This window comes from Pristiophorus japonicus, chromosome 7 (assembly GCF_044704955.1).
Source record: "Pristiophorus japonicus isolate sPriJap1 chromosome 7, sPriJap1.hap1, whole genome shotgun sequence".
Lineage (NCBI taxonomy): Eukaryota > Metazoa > Chordata > Chondrichthyes > Pristiophoridae > Pristiophorus > Pristiophorus japonicus.
Window position 1 is genome coordinate 245694700 of NC_091983.1, and position 17719 is coordinate 245712418.

A 17719-nucleotide genomic window follows, 5' to 3' on the forward strand; every position below is an offset into this window, starting at 1 on the left:
ATACTTACCGGGATCTCTCTAACAGATTGCAAGCAAAGGGGGGGGGATCACAGTATGCCCTCACCCGGTAGGCCGAGGTGAGCTAGACGAGTGCGGGTTTAACCGAACCGACGGGTGTGTATTAGAAATAGTGCCCGCACACAGGCACTTCGCGAGGGCAGGCGACGGAGGGAAGGGAAGATACTGCGTCTCGACCACAGAGCGTTCATACCAGTATAATGACCTGCAGTGCCCTATACCACAACCAAACTTTTGCTTTACGCCACTACGACCTGTCACGATCGGGCAAGCGCATATCACCCAGGTCAGGCGCCGGAAGTCCGAAGTTATTGATGTAACCGATCAGCTCCACGATCATTTGCAGGATTATGACGATCAGGTCCCTATCCCACATCGAACCGAAGTATTACGAGAGTTGAGGCTCAGGGTGGGTCAATCCGTAAAGCTCTACCATGAACTGCAAACTAAAATCAAAGTACTGGAAGAAGATATCGATATAGACTTACAAAGTCAGAGTTGGTGGAGAAAGGTCTGGGACTGGGGAATAAATGTGAACATCCATCCTTGGATTCGAATAATTTCACACTGGTCGGGATAGAATTGATCTTAGCAATAACAGGGGCATGATGGCCTGCCAGGCATGCAGGCACCATGAATAATGAAGAGGGACCCATGACCGGTCCCCAAATACTAAACAAGCCTATCTTATAAAGGGGAAGGAGGATTTGACCTTTGTCAATTTGATCTAAGCAACCGGGACTCCTGAAACCGCGTGACTGGCCAGCACGTTGAGGCAGGGAGTACTGGGCCGTGCACAAAAACTAACAAGTGTAGGGCGGTCGGTTAAAGGGGGACTAGGACTAGTCCCTTTACCGAAAGGAGGGAATTGTTGTAGGCATTAGGCAACTGCTGAATATATCTAAACTCATATAAGTTTAAAGTGGCCACACATAAAATGGCTGCCCAGGCATGATGGGAAATCAGGTAGTCAAGCTGTGAACTATTGACTGAGGCTGACCGAGCAATAACCCTGTGAGGCCCACTGCCAGGAATGCCTTGGATACAAGATAACTATAACAAACCATTATAACTCCACACAGCAGAGCCCCGAGAAATAGAGATCAGGGGAGCCTACATCACATAACGAGGGCATGAATCAGCCCGAGCTGACAAGAACTGAATATGTAACTCTAATAAGGAGGCTACCAAAGACAACATCCAAGGACAGTAAGATAAGGGAGGCCCAGGCCATGTTACAAGACACATGAGTCATTCCGATTAACACACCCCTAAGCAACACATCTCTTGGCAACACATGAGCCACTTTACGTTTAGAGACTAACTCTATCTATTGGTCGAATGTAACTGCAGTAAACTGTTGTATATAACTGTAGTAAACTGTTGTAAAACATATAAAGTTCCATGAAACCCTTTGTTCTGCGGAGTGAAGTGCCTGGATCCAGTCCTGAGGCTTCCTTTCGTTAATAAAGGCCGCATTGGCATTGGAACCGACTCTGAGTGTTGAGTGATTCTTCTGAGAAAACATTCACGCTAACAAGTGGGATGAGGGCAGAGTTGGCTAAAGTAGACTGGAAACACTGACTAAACAGTGGCACAATTGAGGAACAGTGGAGGACTTTTAAGGAGCTCTTTCATAGTGCTCAACAAAAATATATTCCAGTGAAAAAGGGCGGTAAGAGAAGGGATAACCAGCCGTGGATAACCAAGGAAATAAGGGAGAGTATCAAATTAAAAACCAATGCGTATAAGGTGGCCAAGTTTAGTGGGAAACTAGAAGATTGGGAAAATTTTAAACGACAGCAAAGAATGACTAAGAAAGCAATAAAGAAAGGAAAGATAGATTACGAAAGGAAACTTGCGCAAAACATAAAAAGATAGTAAAAGTTTTTACCGATATATAAAATGGAAAAGAGTGACTAAAGTAAATGTTGGTCCCTTAGAAGATGAGAAGGGGGATTTAATAATGGAAAATGTGGAAATGGCTGAGACCTTAAACAATTATTTTGCTTCAGTCTTCACAGTGGAAGACACAAAAACCATGCCAAAAATTGCTGGTCATGGGAATGTGGGAAGGGAGGACCTTGAGATAATCACTATCACTAGGGGGGTAGTGCTGGATAGACTAATGGGACTCAAGGTAGACAAGTCCCCTGGTCCGGATGAAATGCATCCCAGGGTACTAAAAGAGATGGCGGAAGTTATAGCAGATGCATTCGTTATAATCTACCAAAATTCTCTGGACTCTGGGGAGGTACCAGCGGATTGGAAAGCAGCTAATGTAACGCCTCTGTTTAAAAAAGGGGGCAGGCAAAAGGCAGGTAACTATAGGCCGGTTAGTTTAACATCTGTAGTGGGGAAAATGCTTGAAGCTATCATTAAGGAAGAAATAGCGGGACATCTCGATAGGAATAGTGCAATCAAGCAGACGCAAGATGGATTCATGAAGGGGAAATCATGTTTAACTAATTTACTGCAATTCTTTGAGGATATAATGAGCATGGTGGATAGAGGTGTACCGATGGATGTGGTGTATTTAGATTTCCAAAAGGCATTCAATAAGGTGCCACACAAAAGGTTACTGCAGAAGATAAAGTTACGCGGAGTCAGAGGAAATGTATTAGCATGGATAGAGAATTGGCTGGCTAACAGAAAGCAGAGAGTCAGGATAAATGGGTCGTTTTCGGTTTGGAAATCGGTGGTTAGTGGTGTGCCACAGGGATCGGTGCTAGGACCACAACTGTTTACAATATACATAGATGACCTGAAAGAGGGGACAGAGTGTAGTGTAACAAAATTTGCAGATGACACAAAGATTGGTGGGAAAGCAGGTTGTGTAGAGGACACAGAGAGGCTGCAAAGAGATTTAGATAGGTTACGCGAATGGGCTAAGGTTTGGCAGATGGAATACAATGTCGTAAAGTGTGAGGTCATCCACCTTGGGAAAAAAAACAGCAAAAGGGAATATTATTTGAATGGGGAGAAATTACAACATGCTGCGGTGCAGAGGGACCTGGGTGTCCTTGTGCATGAATCCCAAAAAGTTAGTTTGCAGGTGCAGCAGGTAATCAGGAAGGCGAATGGAATGTTGGCCTTCATTGCGAGAGGGATGGAGTACAAAAGCAGGGAGGTCCTGCTGCAACTGTATAGGGTATTAGTGAGGCCGCACCTGGAGTACTGCGTGCAGTTTTGGTCACCTTACTTAAGGAAGGATATACTAGCTTTGGAAGGGGTACAGAGACGATTCACTAGGCTGATTCTGGAGATGAGAGGGTTACCTTATGATGATAGATTGAGCAGACTGGGTCTTTACTCGTTGGAGTTCAGAAGGATGAGGGGTGATCTTATAGAAACATTTAAAATAATGAAAGGGATCGACAAGATCGAGGCAGAGAGGTTGTTTCCACTGGTCGGGGAGACTAGAACGAGGGGGCACAGCATCAAAATACGGGGGAACCAATTTAAAACCAAGTTGAGAAGGAATTTCTTCTCCCAGAGAGTTGTGAATCTGTGGAATTCTCTGCCCAAGGAAGCAGTTGAGGCTAGCTCATTGAATGTATTCAAATCACAGATTGATAGATTTTTAACCAATAAGGGAATTAAGGGTTACGGGGGGTGGGCGGGTAAGTGGAGCTGAGTCCGCGGCCAGATCAGCCATGATCTTGTTGAATGGCGGAGCAGGCTCGAGGGGCTAGATGGCCTACTCCTGTCCCTAATTCTTCTTATGTCTTGTAAACTTAGATAAATCACGCCTAAGTTTCTCTTATAGAGAACCAACTCATTGAGCCTATCTGGGTAACTATGATGCTTTAAACTGAAATTAATCTTGCAGCATTCCTCTGAACCTTTTCCAAAGCCACAATATCATTGATTAAAACAGCACTCAACCATCTAAACTTGAAGGATTACAAGCTAAGTTTATGCAATCTGACCTTATAATTTAATTAACTCTTAGACCAAACTTATGCTTGGAGTATCAATGAATATGCAATTAATGTTGTCACTTTAACAAATTTTACTTTAACTTAACAATTCATTGGGGGTAAATTAGGCGATAATAGAAAAATAAATTGGCGAAGTGTAAAATGGCTGCCAATCCCCCTATCACCCGTTTTTCACACTGCGATTAAAGTTAAAATTATATTTTGGCGATGAAGATGAAGATGAATGTGATACTATTGCCAGCTCATCTGTTAGTGGTCTGTTTGCACAGTATGAAATCAATTAATAACTACAAGGTAAGACAAAACTTTGCGGTATATATAAATAATTTTATTTACCTTTACTATCTAACAAAAAATTTTTAACTTATATAATTTAGTACTCACCTTTTTAATTTTAGGTGTTATTAATGCCACAAACTCAGAAGGAATTCCTTTGCACACGCTCTCAAAAGTTTGAAGAACAGACTGTTTATAGGAATACAAAAGAAGATAAGATTCAGTATGTAAAAACAATTCTGTTCCTCGTAATCAACTCTCATTTGAGTTCACTTCTTCTTCTGAATAATGATGCAGAAACTGACACTTGACTATTAAATTTGCTGTGAATGGAAGATTTCGCCATTTTCTCTCCAAGATAGCAATTCAAATTTATGCTATTCTCTTCGCTGAGGAAATTAAGATGCAGCAAAGGACAGGAGTAGGTTTGGAGACAGAGGCCTAGTAATTGGGCCACGTTTTGCCTGTTTTTCAGGCTCTAAGCAGCCTGCTCCACCCCAAAATGCCAAATCAGAGGTGCGCCACTCACCATATTAGATTTTGGGTAACGAGGTCGCGATTGTGTCAGGAGCACACACCAGCAGCATTCTAAGTGGGAATTAATATACAAATGAGATTCTTCTGTTTCTTGCAGGACCCATTTTCCATTTTAGACTGCCCCAGTGCAGACCTCACTCAGCACAACGTGACGCTAACGACATGGAGGCCCTCTCTCTAGCACTATTTATGGACATCAAGCAGTATCTACAGGGTAGTTGTTGGTTTATGATATCTGGCTCTTATTTGACTGGTGAATGTTTTTTTTTACTGAGTTCCAGCACTCATAAAATTTCACTTTGTCTGCAGGGGTTTACTGCTTCTGCACAATTGGTGCTCTTTGTTTCAAAATAGTCTGGCTCCAAACATGGATGGTCTGGTAAGACTACCTAGAGGATAGTTGGCAGCAGAAAATACCACAGAGCAGGAGAAGCTTCCAGAAGAGGGAGGAGGAGGAGAACACTGAATAGGACATATGTAATGTATGTATGCCTGGGTTTACCTGCCACCAGGGGGAACGATCGTCGGAGGTTATTGGGCCACAGACACACACGTGTAGCCTTTGTATATAAAGAAAGCTTCCATGTTTAATCCTCACTTTGAGAGCTAATAAAGTAGTCAGGACGCACCTGATTGAGTTCACTAAGCCCATTGAGTTATTGCATATGCAACATTTGGCGACGAGGCACAATACGGACTTTCTCACAAAATAAAAAAATGAGCATCGTTGGAATCCTGGAGCGATTCATGGAGGGAGATGACTGGGAGGATTTTACAGAGCGCCTCGATCAGTACTTCGTGGCCAACAAGATGGATGAAGATGCTGACGCAGTGAGGCGCAGGGCGGTTTTCCTCACGGTTTGTGGTCCAAAAATCTATGGCCTCATAAAGAATCTGCTCTCACCTGCACGTCCAACAGAAAAGACCTATAAGGAATATGTGCTCTGATTCGGGACCATCTCAAACCTAAAGAAGGCATCATTATCTCGCGATATTGCTTTTACAGGCATTATGGTTCTGAGGGCCAGGATGAGGCGGAATTTGTTACAGACCTGAGACGTCTCGCTGGGCTGTGTAGGTTTGGAACCACGTTGAAAGACATGCTGCGCGACGTCTTTGTAATAGGCATAAACCATGAGGTGATCCTGCGAAAGCTGCTGGCTGCAGAGACACTGGATCTGAGCAGGGCCAACACGATCGCCCAGGCTTGCCCGACCACGGTCGATAGTACAAAGCAGATATCCTCGCAGAGTCGGAACTCCACGGCAAGTACTGTGCACAAGATTGTGTCGTCGGTTGGCAGAGCTGCATCTGGCAGGGCCTACCCGACTGTGTTTGCGAAACCTGTAGCTGCTCAAAATTCGCCATTGGGCACGAATCCGATTTCACCCTGTTGGTGATGTGGGGGCAATCATTGGCCTCATCAGTGCCGTTTCAGACAGTATATTTGTCGAGGCTGTGCGAAAATGGGGCACCTTCACCAGATGTGTCCGCTGCTCAGCAAGCATGCTGCGACACACCATGTGGATGATGATGACCGATCCGGAGCGGATCCGACAATGCAACCAGATACCCGAGGAGTAAGTGTATAGTGTACATTCGTTCCTGACAAAGAGCCAACCGATAATGATTAAAGTTAAATTTAACGGCGTGTCGGTATCTATGGAATTAGACACTGGTGCGAATTAGTCAATTGTGAGCCAGAGGACTTTTGAAAAGCTGTTGGACACCAAGACCATGAAACCCAAGCCGAGTCCAGTAAATGAAAAATTGCAGAGCTCATACCAGTGATTGGCAGTGCAGCAGTCACGGTGTCGTACGATGGGGCGGTTCATGATCTATTGCTGTGGATCGTTCTAGGCAATGGTCCAACGCTGTTCTGCAGGAGTTGGCTCAAAAATAAAGTGGAACTGGAACGATATTAAAGTTTTGTCATCGGTGGATGACGCTTTGTGTGCTCAAGTGCTGAGCAAATTTCCCTCGCTGTTTGAACCGGGTACCGGCAACTTCATGGGAGCCAAGGTGCAGATCTACCTGGACTCGGATGCAAGACCCGTCCATCACAAAGCCCGGGTGGTCCCGTACATGATGAGGGAGAAGGTCAAAATCGGACTGGACAGGCTCCAACGTGAAGGGGTCATTTCACTGGTCGAATTTAACGAATGGGCTAGTCCCATTGTTCCTGTGCTAAAGAGTGAAGGCACTATCAGGAAACTACAAGGTTACGATCAACCGAGTTTCGAAACAGGATCAGTACCCATTACCAAAGGCTGATAACCTGTTTGCAACGCTAGCCGGGGAAAAATCGTTCACCAAATTATATCTGACGTGAACCTATATGACACAGGAGCTTGTCGAATCATCGAAGAAACTTACGTGCATCAAAACACATAAATTGCTGTTCATTTACAACAGGTCTCTTTCAGAATTCGCTCTGCTGCAGCCATACTTTAGAGAAACATGGAGAGTTTACTGAAGTTCGTCCCTAGAACCGTGGTGTTCCAAGACGACATTCTGGTCACAGGTTGCGACACTGCCAAACACCTGCCCAACCTGGAAGAGATTCTACGTCGTCTGGACAAAGTGGGGCTCAGGCTGAAATGTTCAAAGTGCGTCTTTATGGCACTGGAAGTCGTATTCATGTGAAGGAAGATTGCTGCAGATGGCATCAGACCTACGGACTCAAACAGAGGCCATCAAAAATGCGCCCAGATCCCAAAATGTGACAGAGCTGCGTTTGTTCCTTGGTCTTCTCAAGTACTTCAGTAATTTCTTACCTAAATTGAGCACATTATTAGAGCCACTGTACATGCTGCTCAGAAAAGGCGACAGCTGGATTTGGGGTGTATGTCAAGACAGGGCCTTCGAGAAGGCTAGAAATCTGCTTTGTTCCAACAAATTGCTGGTACATTATGACCCGTGTAAGTGTTTAGTATTGGCCTGTGACACTTCACCACATGGGGTTGGTTGCGTGCTCCAACAATCCAATGAGCTGGGCACACTACAACCCATTGCGTACGCGTCGAGAAGCATATCTAAAGCGGAAAGAGCCTACGGCATGGTAGAGTAAGAAGCTTTAGCTTATGTATATGGGGTTAAAAAGATACACCAGTATCTGTTTGGGCTTCGTTTCGAGCTTGAAACCAATCACAAGCAGCTCATTTATCTTTGTTTTCAGAGCATAGAGATATCAATATCAACACGTTATCCCGCATTCAGAGGTGGGCGCTGACATTATCTACCTATGATTATGTCATTCGCCATAGACCTGGCACCGAGAATTGTGCCGATGCATTGAGCCGTTTACCGTTATCCACGCCGGAGGTGGAAATGCCACAGCCCGCAGACCTACTGTTCGTCATGGATGCCTTTGAGAGTGAAGGGTCGCCTGTCACTGCTCAACAAGTTAGGACTTGGGCCAGCCAGGATCCGATCTTATCGGTTGTAAAACGTTGTGTCCTTAGTGGTGATTGGTCAGCCAGTCCTCGGAAAGTGTGTGATGAGACCAAACCTTGCAACCATCCATTCAATCTGATTGTTTGCTATAGAGTAATCGTGTTGTTGTGCCCAAGAAAGACGGGGAGAGATTTGTACGGGATTTACACAGTACCCATCCCGGTATTATGATGTTGAAGGCCATTGCCAGATCTCACGTTTCGTGGCCTGGCATTGACTCCAATTTGGAGTCATGTGTGCATCAATGGTGGATAGAATGTGTACTCATGTCATCCAGCACATTCACAGCCACCATTGAGAGCCTTTGTGCCATGTTCGCCACTCATGGTCTGCCCGACATCGTTGTGAACGACAACGGATCGTGCTTCATGAGTTTGGAGTTTCAAGAGTTTGAGACTCAATGGTATCAAGCATGTAAGGTCAGCACCATTCAAACCCGTGTCCAATGATCAAGTGGAGCGGGCCGTCCAAACCATCAAGCAGAGCCTGAAAAACGCGTAACTCACGGTTCTTTGCAGACTCGCTTGTCACGCATACTGCTTAGTTACAGGACGAGACCCCACACACTTACTGAGGTCCCCACTGCTGAAATGTTGATGAAGAGAGATCTCAAGACCAGGCGCTCGCTTGTCCACCCTGATCCTAATGATCACGTCGAAAACAGAAGTCAACATCAGCAGTGGTATCATGATCGCACTGCTGTGTCACGCGACATCTCTATTAATGATCCTGTGCATGTACGAAATATGGTCAAGGCCCCAAGTGGGTCACTGGCACTGTTATGGCCAAGGAGGGTAACAGGGTGCTTATTGTCAGGCTCACTAATGGATAAACATGTTGGAGGCACATTGATCAGACGAAATTGCGGCACACAGACAAACTGGAACAGCTTGAAGACAGCATCAATGACCAACCGATTCACATTCAGCCATCAGAAGACCCTGCTGTTGTCAATGAATCTGGACCTTCAATCCCCGACATGGATACTGCCACTCCCATTAGATCGGCTACCCAGCCTCAAGTTATGAATCCTAGATCTGGAATTGAACTGAGACAATCAACGAGGGAACAGAAAGCCCCGGACCGTCTCAATTTGTAAATAGGACTGACTGATACCAAGATCTTGGGGGGGAATGATGTAATGTATGTAAGCCTGGGTTTACTTGCCATTAGGGGAGTGACCGTCGGAGGTCATTGGGCCACAGACACAGATGTGCAGCCCTTGTGTATATAAAGAAAGCTCCATGTTTAATCCTCACTTTGAGAGCTAATAAAGTAGTCAGGTCGCACCTGATTGAGTTCACGGTACTAAGCCTATTGAGTTATTGCATATGCAACAACATATCCACAGAGTCTTCAGGTAGCACTTCTCCTACCTAAACCTCATTTACCAAAGAGCCTGTCACTGCGCTCCATCACCTGCTGCAGTCACAAATACTGCATGGACAACACTGCCTGTGGATATCATGGTTACTGCCGTCCGCAACTTTTATGCCACGGATTTATTTCAGGCTGCAACAGGTGGCATCATAAACATCTCAGTTCGCAGAGCACTGATGTGTCAGGGACGTCGCCGAGGATCCCAACACCAGGAGAAATACATATTTCATTCCCAATTGACATAGCGAAGCAGGACAAGGGCACGAAGATTTGCCTGCATGGCTGGCTTACACATGGTGCAAGGTGCCATTAGAAACATAGAAACATAGAAAATAGGTGCAGGAATAGACCATTCGGCCCTTCGAGCCTGCACCACCATTCGATAAGATCATGGCTAATCATTCCCTCAGTACCCCCTTCCTGCTTTCTCTCCATTCCCCTGGACCCCCTTAGCCAGAAGGGCCATATCTAACTCCCTCTTGAATATAACCAATGAACTGGCATCAACAACTCTCTACTGCAGGGAATTCCACAGGTTGACAACTCTCTGAGTGAAGAAATTTCTCCTTATCTCAGTCCTAAATGGCCGACCCCTTATCCTAAGACTGTGTTGCCTGGTTCTGGACTTCCCCAACATCGGGAACAATCTACCCTCATCTAACCTGTCCCGTCCCGTCAGAATCTTGTAAGTTTCTATGAGATCCCATCTCATCCTTCTAAACTCCAATGTATAAAGGCCCAGTTGTTCCAGTCTCTCCTCATATGTTAGTCCAGCCATCCCGGGAATCAGTCTGGTGAACCTTCGCTGCACTCCCTCAAAAGTAATACCTCCTCACATTAGGAGACCAAAACTGAACACAATATTCCAGGTGAGGCCTCACCAAGGCCCTGTACAACTGTCGTAAGACCTCACTGCTCCTATACTCAAATCCCCTAGCTATGAAGACCAACATACCATTTGCCTTCTTCACCGCCTGCTGTACCTGTATGCCAACTTTCAATGACTGATGAACCATGACACCCAGGTCTCATTGCACCTCCCCTTTTCCTAATCTGCCGCCATTCAGATAATATTCTGTCTTCGCGTTTTTGCCCCAAAAATGGATAACCCCACATTTATCCACATTATACTGCCATGCATTTGCCCACTCACCGAACCTTTCTTAGTCACCCTGCAACCTCTTAGCGTCCCTCTCACAGCTCACACCGCTATCCTGTTTAGTGTCATCTGCAAACTTGGAGATATTACACTCAATTCCTTCATCCAAATCATTGATATATATTGTAAAGAGCTGGGGTCCCAGCACTGAGCCCTGCGGCACTCCACTCGTCACTGCCTGCCATTCTGAAAAGGACCCATTTATCCCAACTCTCTGCTTCCTGTCTGCCAACCAGTTCTCTATCCACGTCAGTACATTACCCCCAATACCATGTGCTTTGATTTTGCACACCAATTTCTTGTGTGGGACCTTGTCAAAAGCCTTTTGAAAGTCCAAATACATCACATCCACTGGTTCTCCCTTGTCCACTCTACTCGTTACATCCTCAAAAAATTCCAGAAGATTTGTCAAGCATGATTTCCCCTTCATAAATCCATGCTGACTTGCACCGATCCTGTCACTGCTTTCCAAATGCGCTCCTATTTCATCTTTAACAATTGATTCTAACATTTTCCCCACCACTGATATCAGCTAACCAGTCTATAATTATTCGCTTTCTCTCTCCCTTTTTAAAAAGTGGTGTTACATCAGCTACCCTCCAGTCCATAGGAACTGAACCCGAGTCGATAGACTGTTGGAAAATGATCACCAAGGCATCTACTATTTCTAGGGCCACTTCCTTAAGTACTCTGGGATGCAGACTATCAGGTCCGGGGATTTATCGGCCTTCAATCCCATCAATTTCCCGAACACAATTTCCCACCTAATAAGGATATCCTTCAGTTCCTCCTTCTCACTAGGCCCTCGGCCTCCGAGTACTTCCAGAAGGTTATTTGTGTCTTCCTTCGAGAAGACAGAACCAAAGTATTTGTTCAATTGATCTGCCATTTCTTTATTCCCCATTATTAATTCACCTGAATCTGACTGCAAGGGACCTATGTTTGTCTTCACTAATCTTTTTCTCTTCACATATCTATAGAAGCTTTTGCAGTCAGTTTTTATGTTCCCGGCAATCTTCTTCTCATACTCTATTTTCCCTCTCTTAATTAAACCCTTTGTCCTCCTCTGCTGAATTCTAAATTTTTCCCAGTCCTCAGGTTTGCTGCTTTTTCTGGCCAATTTATATGCTTCTTCCTTGGATTTAACATTATCCTTAATTTCCCTTGTTAGCCACGGTTGAGCCACCTTTCCCGTTTTATTTTTAGTCCAGACAGGGATGTACAATTACTGAAGTTCATCCATGTGATCTTTAAATGTTTGCCATTGCCTATCCACCGTCAAGCCTTTAAATAACATTTGCCAGTCTATTCTAGCCAATTCACGCCTCAAATCATCGAAGTTACTTTTCCTTAAGTTCAGGACCCTAGTTTCTGAATTAACTGTGTCGCTCTTCATCCTAAAAAAGAATTCTACCATGTTATGGTCACTCATCCCCAAGGGGTATCGCACAACAAGATTGCTACTTAGTCCTTTCTCATTACACATCACCCAGTCTAGGATGGCCAGCTCCCTGGTTGGTTCCTCAACATATTGTTCAAGAAAACCATCCCTAATTCCAGGAAAACTCCAGGAAATCCTCCTCCACCACATTGCTACCAGTTTGGTTAGCCCAATTAATATGTAGATTAAAGTCACCCAAACTTTATTGCATGCATCCCTAATTTCTTGTTTGATGCTGTCCCCAACCTTACTACTACTGTTTGGTGGTCTGTACACAACTCCCACTAGCGTTTTATAAACATAAAAACATAGAAAATCGGTGCAGGAGTAGGCCATTCGGCCCTTTGAGCCTGCACCGCCATTCAATGAGTTCATGGCTGAACATGCAACTTCAGTACCCCATTTCTGCTTTCTCGCCATACCCCTTGATCCCCGTAGTAGTAAGGACTACATCTAATAAGGACTTCCCCAATATCGGGAACATTCTTCCTCCATCTAACCTGTCTAAACCTGTCAGAATTTTAAATGTTTCTATGAGATCCCCTCTCATTCTTCTAAACTCCAGTGAATACAAGCCCAGTTGATCCAGTCTTTCTTGATATGTCAGTCCCGCCATCCCGGGAATCAGTCTGGTGAACCTTCGCTGCACTCCCTCAATAGCAAGAATGTCCTTCCTCAAGTTAGGAGACCAAAACTGTACACAATACTCCAGGTGTGGCCTCACCAAGGCCCTGTACAACTGTAGTAACACCTCCCTGCCCCTGTACACAAATCCCCTCGCTATGAAGGCCAACATGCCATTTGCTTTCTTAACCACCTGCTGTACCTGCATGCCAACCTTCAATGACTGATGTACCATGACACCCAGGTCTCGTTACACCTCCCCTTTTCCTAATCTGTCACCATTCAGATAAGGGGGTACTGAAGTTTCATGTTCAGCTATGAACTCATTGAATGGCGGTGCAGGCTAGAAGGGCTGAATGGCCTGCTCCTGCACCTATTTTCTATGTTTCTATGTTTCTAATAGTCTGTCTCTCTGTTTTTACCACCAAACTGGATAACCTCACATTTATCCACATTATACTTCATCTGCCATGCATTTGCCCACTCACCTAACCTATCCAAGTAATCTCTGCAGCCTCATAGCATCCTCCTCGCAGCTCACACTGCCACCCAATTTAATGTCATCCGCAAATTTGGAGACACTACATTTAATCCCCTCGTTTAAATCATTAATGTACAATGTAAACAGCTGGGGCCCCAGCACAGAACCTTGCGGTACCCCACAAGTCACTGCCTGCCATTCTGAAATGTACCCATTTACTCCTACTCTTTGCTTCCTGTCTGCCAACCAGTTCTCAGTCTACGCCAGCACACTACCCCCAATCCCATGTGCTTTAACTTTGCACATTAATCTCCAGTGTGGGACCTTGTCGAAAGCCTTCTGAAAGTCCAAATATACCACATCAACTGGTTCTCCCTTGTCCACTCTACTGGAAACATCCTCAAAAAATTCCAGAAGATTTGTCAAGCCTGATTTCCCTTTCACAAATCTATGCTGACTTGGACCTATCATGTCACCTCTTTCCAAATGCGCTGCTATGACATCCTTAATAATTGATTCCATCATTTTACCCACTACCGATGTCAGGCTGACCGGTCTATAATTCCCTGTTTTCTCTCTCCCTCCTTTTTTAAAAAGTGGGGTTACATTGGCTACCCTCCACTCCATAGGAACTGATCCAGAGTCTATGGAATGTTGGAAAATGACTGTCAATGCATCCGCTATTTCCAAGGCCATCTCTGGGATGCAGTCCATCAGGCCCTGGGGATTTATCAGTCTTCAATCCCATCAATTTCCCAACACAATTTCCTGGCTAATACTGATTTCCCTCCTTCTTACTAGACCTTCTGACCCCTTTTATATCCGGACAGTTGTTTGTGTCCTCCTTAGTGAATACCGAACCAAAGTACTTGTTCAATTTGTCTGCCATTTCTTTGTTCCCCGTTATGACTTCCCCTGATTCTGACTGCAGGGGACCTATGTTTGTCTTCACTAAACTTTTTCTCTTTACATATCTATAGAAGCTTTTGCAGTACGTCTTAATGTTCCCTGCAGTCCGTCTTAATGTCCCCTGCAAGCTTCCTCTCGTACTCTATTTTCCCTGCCCTAATCAAACCCTTTGTCCTCCTCTGCTGAGTTCTAAATTTCTCCCAGTCCCCGGGTTCGCTGCTTTTTCTGGCCAATTTGTGTGCCACTTCCTTGGCTTTAATAGAATCCCTGATTTCCCTTGATAGCCACGGTTGAGCCACTTTCCCTTTTTTATTTTTATGCCAGACAGGGATGTACAATTGTTGCAGTTCATCTATGCGGTCTCTAAATGTCTGCCATTGCCCATCCACTGTCAACCCCTTAAGTATCATTCGCCAGTCTATCCTAGCCAATTCACGCCTCATACCTTCAAAGTTACCCTTCTTTAAGTTCTGGACCATGGTCTCTGAATTAATTGTTTCATTCTCCATCCTAATATAGAATTCCACCATATTTTGGTCACTCTTCCACAAGGGGCCTCACACAACGAGATTGCTAATTAATCCTCTCTCATTACACAACACCCAGTCTAAGATGGCCTCCCCCCTAGTTGGTTCCTCGACATATTGGTCTCGAAAACCATCCCTTATGCACTCCAGGAAATCCTCCTCCACCGTATTGCTTCCAGTTTGGTTAGCCCAGTCTATATGCATATTAAAGTCACCCATGGTAACTGCTGCATCTTTATTGCATGCACCCCTAATTTCCTGTTTGATGTCCTCCCCAACATCACTACTACTGTTTGGATGTCTTTACACAACTCCCACTAACGTTTTTTGCCGTTTGGTATTCCACAGCTCCACCCATACCGATTCCACATCATCCAAGCTAATGTCCTTTCTTACTATTGCATTAATTTCCTCTTTAACCAGCAATGCCACCCCACCTCCTTTTTCTTTCTGTCTATCCTTCCTAAATGTTGAATACCCCTGGATGTTGAGTTCCCAGCCTTGGTCACCCTGGAGCCATGTCTCCGTGATGCCAATTACATCATACCCGTTAACTGCTATCTGCGCAGTTAATTTGTCCACCTTATTCCGAATACTCCTCGCATTGAGGCACAGAGCCTTCAGGCTTGACTTTCTAATAGACTTTGCCCTTTTAGAATTTTGCTGTAATGTGGCCCTTTTTGCTTTTTGCTTTAGGTTTCTCTGCCCTCCACTTGTACTTTTCTTCTTTCTATCTTTTGCTTCTGCCCCCATTCTACTTCCCTCTGTCTCCCTGCATAGGTTCCCATCCCCCTGCCATGTTAGTTTAACTCCTCCCCAACAGCACTAGCAAACACTCCCCCTCGGGCATTGGTTCCAGTCCTGCCCAGGTGCAGACCGTTCGGTTTGTACTGGTCCTACCTGTCCCCAGAACCGTTCCAATGTCCCAGGAATTTGAATCCCTCCCTGCTGCACCACTCCTCAAGCCATGTATTCAACTGAGCTATCCTGTGATTCCTACTCCGACTATCGCGTGACACTGGTAGCAATCATGAGATTACTACTTTTGAGGTCCTACTTTTTAATTTAGCTCATAGCTCCCAAAATTCTTCTTGTATGACCTCATCCCTTTTTTTACCTATATCATTGGTACCTATATGTGCCACAACAACTGGCTGTTCTCCCTCCCTTTTCAGAATACCCTGCACCCGCTCCGACATATCCTTGACCCTTGCACCATTGAGGCAATATACCATCCTGGAGTCTCGGTTGTGGCCGCAGAAACATCTATCTATTCCCCTTACAATTGAATCTCCTATCACTTTCACTCTCCCACTCTTTTTCCTGCCCTCCTGTGCAGCAGAGCCACTCACGGTGCCATGGACTTGGCTGCTGCTGCCCTCCCCTGATAAGTCATCCCCCTCAACAGTACCCAAAGCTGTGTATCTGTTTTACAGGGGGTTGACTGCAGGGGACCCCTGCACTACCTTCCTTCCACTGCTCTTCCTGTTGGTCACCCATTCCCTATCTGAATATGTACCCTTTTCCTGCGGTAAGACCAACTCACTAAACATGCTATTCACATCATTCTCAGCATCGTGGGTGCTCCAGAGTGAATCCACCCGTAGCTCCAGTGCTGCAATGCGGTCCGTTAGGAGATGCAGGCAGATGCACTTCCCGCACACGTAGTTGTCAGGGACACTGGAAGCGTCCCTGACTTCCCAATTGTACAGGAGGAGTATAACACGTGTCCAAGCTGTCCTGCCATGACTTAACCCTGAGATTAACTTAATTTGGCAACAAGGCTGAAAGGTTCCTTTCTGATAAAGAAAGAAAAATAAAAACTACTGACCAATCACCAGTCAATCAATTACCCCCATTGACTGAACGCACATTGTCTTGCGAGCTCGCTGTAACCAGCCTGATATCTTTAACAATCAAAAGGAACTCCACTCCCTTAATGTCCACTGGCAGCACACCATACAGGTTTGTGGCCATTATCCAGGCAGCAGTCATGGCTCTTTCATCCTGTGCCAATCCTCTGTGCCATCTTTATTCCAACCAGGGCACCAAGTTACAGGCTGGCTACTGAGCGAGAAGGGTTATCCCCTCCTGACATGGCTTTTGACTCCAGTCAGGAACCCACACACAGCTGCAGGGCATGCCTACAACAAGAGCCCTACTGCCACAAGGAACATAGAATCATAGAATGGTTCGGCACCGGCTTCGGACATGACTACAGTACACCCAGCAAAGTCGAGCCTGAAAAATCCTTCTCACCAACATCTGGGGACTTGTGCCAAAATTGGGAGAGCTGTTCCACAGACTAGTCAAGCAACAGCCTGACATAGTCATACTCACAGAATCATATCTTTCAGCCAATGTCTCTGAATCCTCCATCACCATCCCTGGATCTGTCCTGTCCCACCGGCAGGACAAACACATCCAAAGTGGCAGCACCGTGGTATAGAGCCTGGAGGGAATGGCCCTGGGAGTCCTCAACATTGACTCTGGACCCCATGAAGTCTCATAGCTTCAGGTCAAGCATGGGCAAGGAAACCTCTGCTTATTACTATCTACCGCTCCCTCTCCGTTGATGAATCAGTACTCCTCCATGCTGAACACAACTTTTGAAGAAACACTGAGGGTAGCAAGGGCACAGAATGTACTCTGGGTGAAGCCTTCAATGGCCATCATCAAGAGTGGCTCAGTAGCACCATCACTGACCGATCTGGCTGAGTCCTGAAGGACAGAGCTGCCAGACTGAACTTGCAACAGGTGGTGAGAGAACCAACACGAGGGTAAAACCTACCTGACCTCATCCTCGCCAATCTACCTCTCGAAGATACATCTGTCCATGACAGCGTTGGTAGCAGTGATCACCGCACAGTCATTGTGGAGATTAAATCCTGTCTTCACACTGCAGACACCCTCTATCATATAGTGTGGCACTACCACCGTGCTAAATGGGATAGATTCAGAACAGAT

General features: G+C 45.4%; 1 protein-coding gene across 2 annotated transcripts in view; it reads right to left on the reverse strand.

Moving 5' to 3' along the window:
* Positions 1-17719, reverse strand: part of LOC139267485 (dynein axonemal heavy chain 8-like) — a 2569686-nt gene that overhangs the window by 1658437 nt on the left and 893530 nt on the right. For both annotated transcript variants that reach the window (XM_070885867.1, XM_070885866.1), the window contains one exon: positions 4347-4427. In XM_070885867.1, the coding sequence (XP_070741968.1) occupies positions 4347-4427 (81 nt within the window). The remainder of the gene's footprint in view (positions 1-4346; positions 4428-17719) is intronic.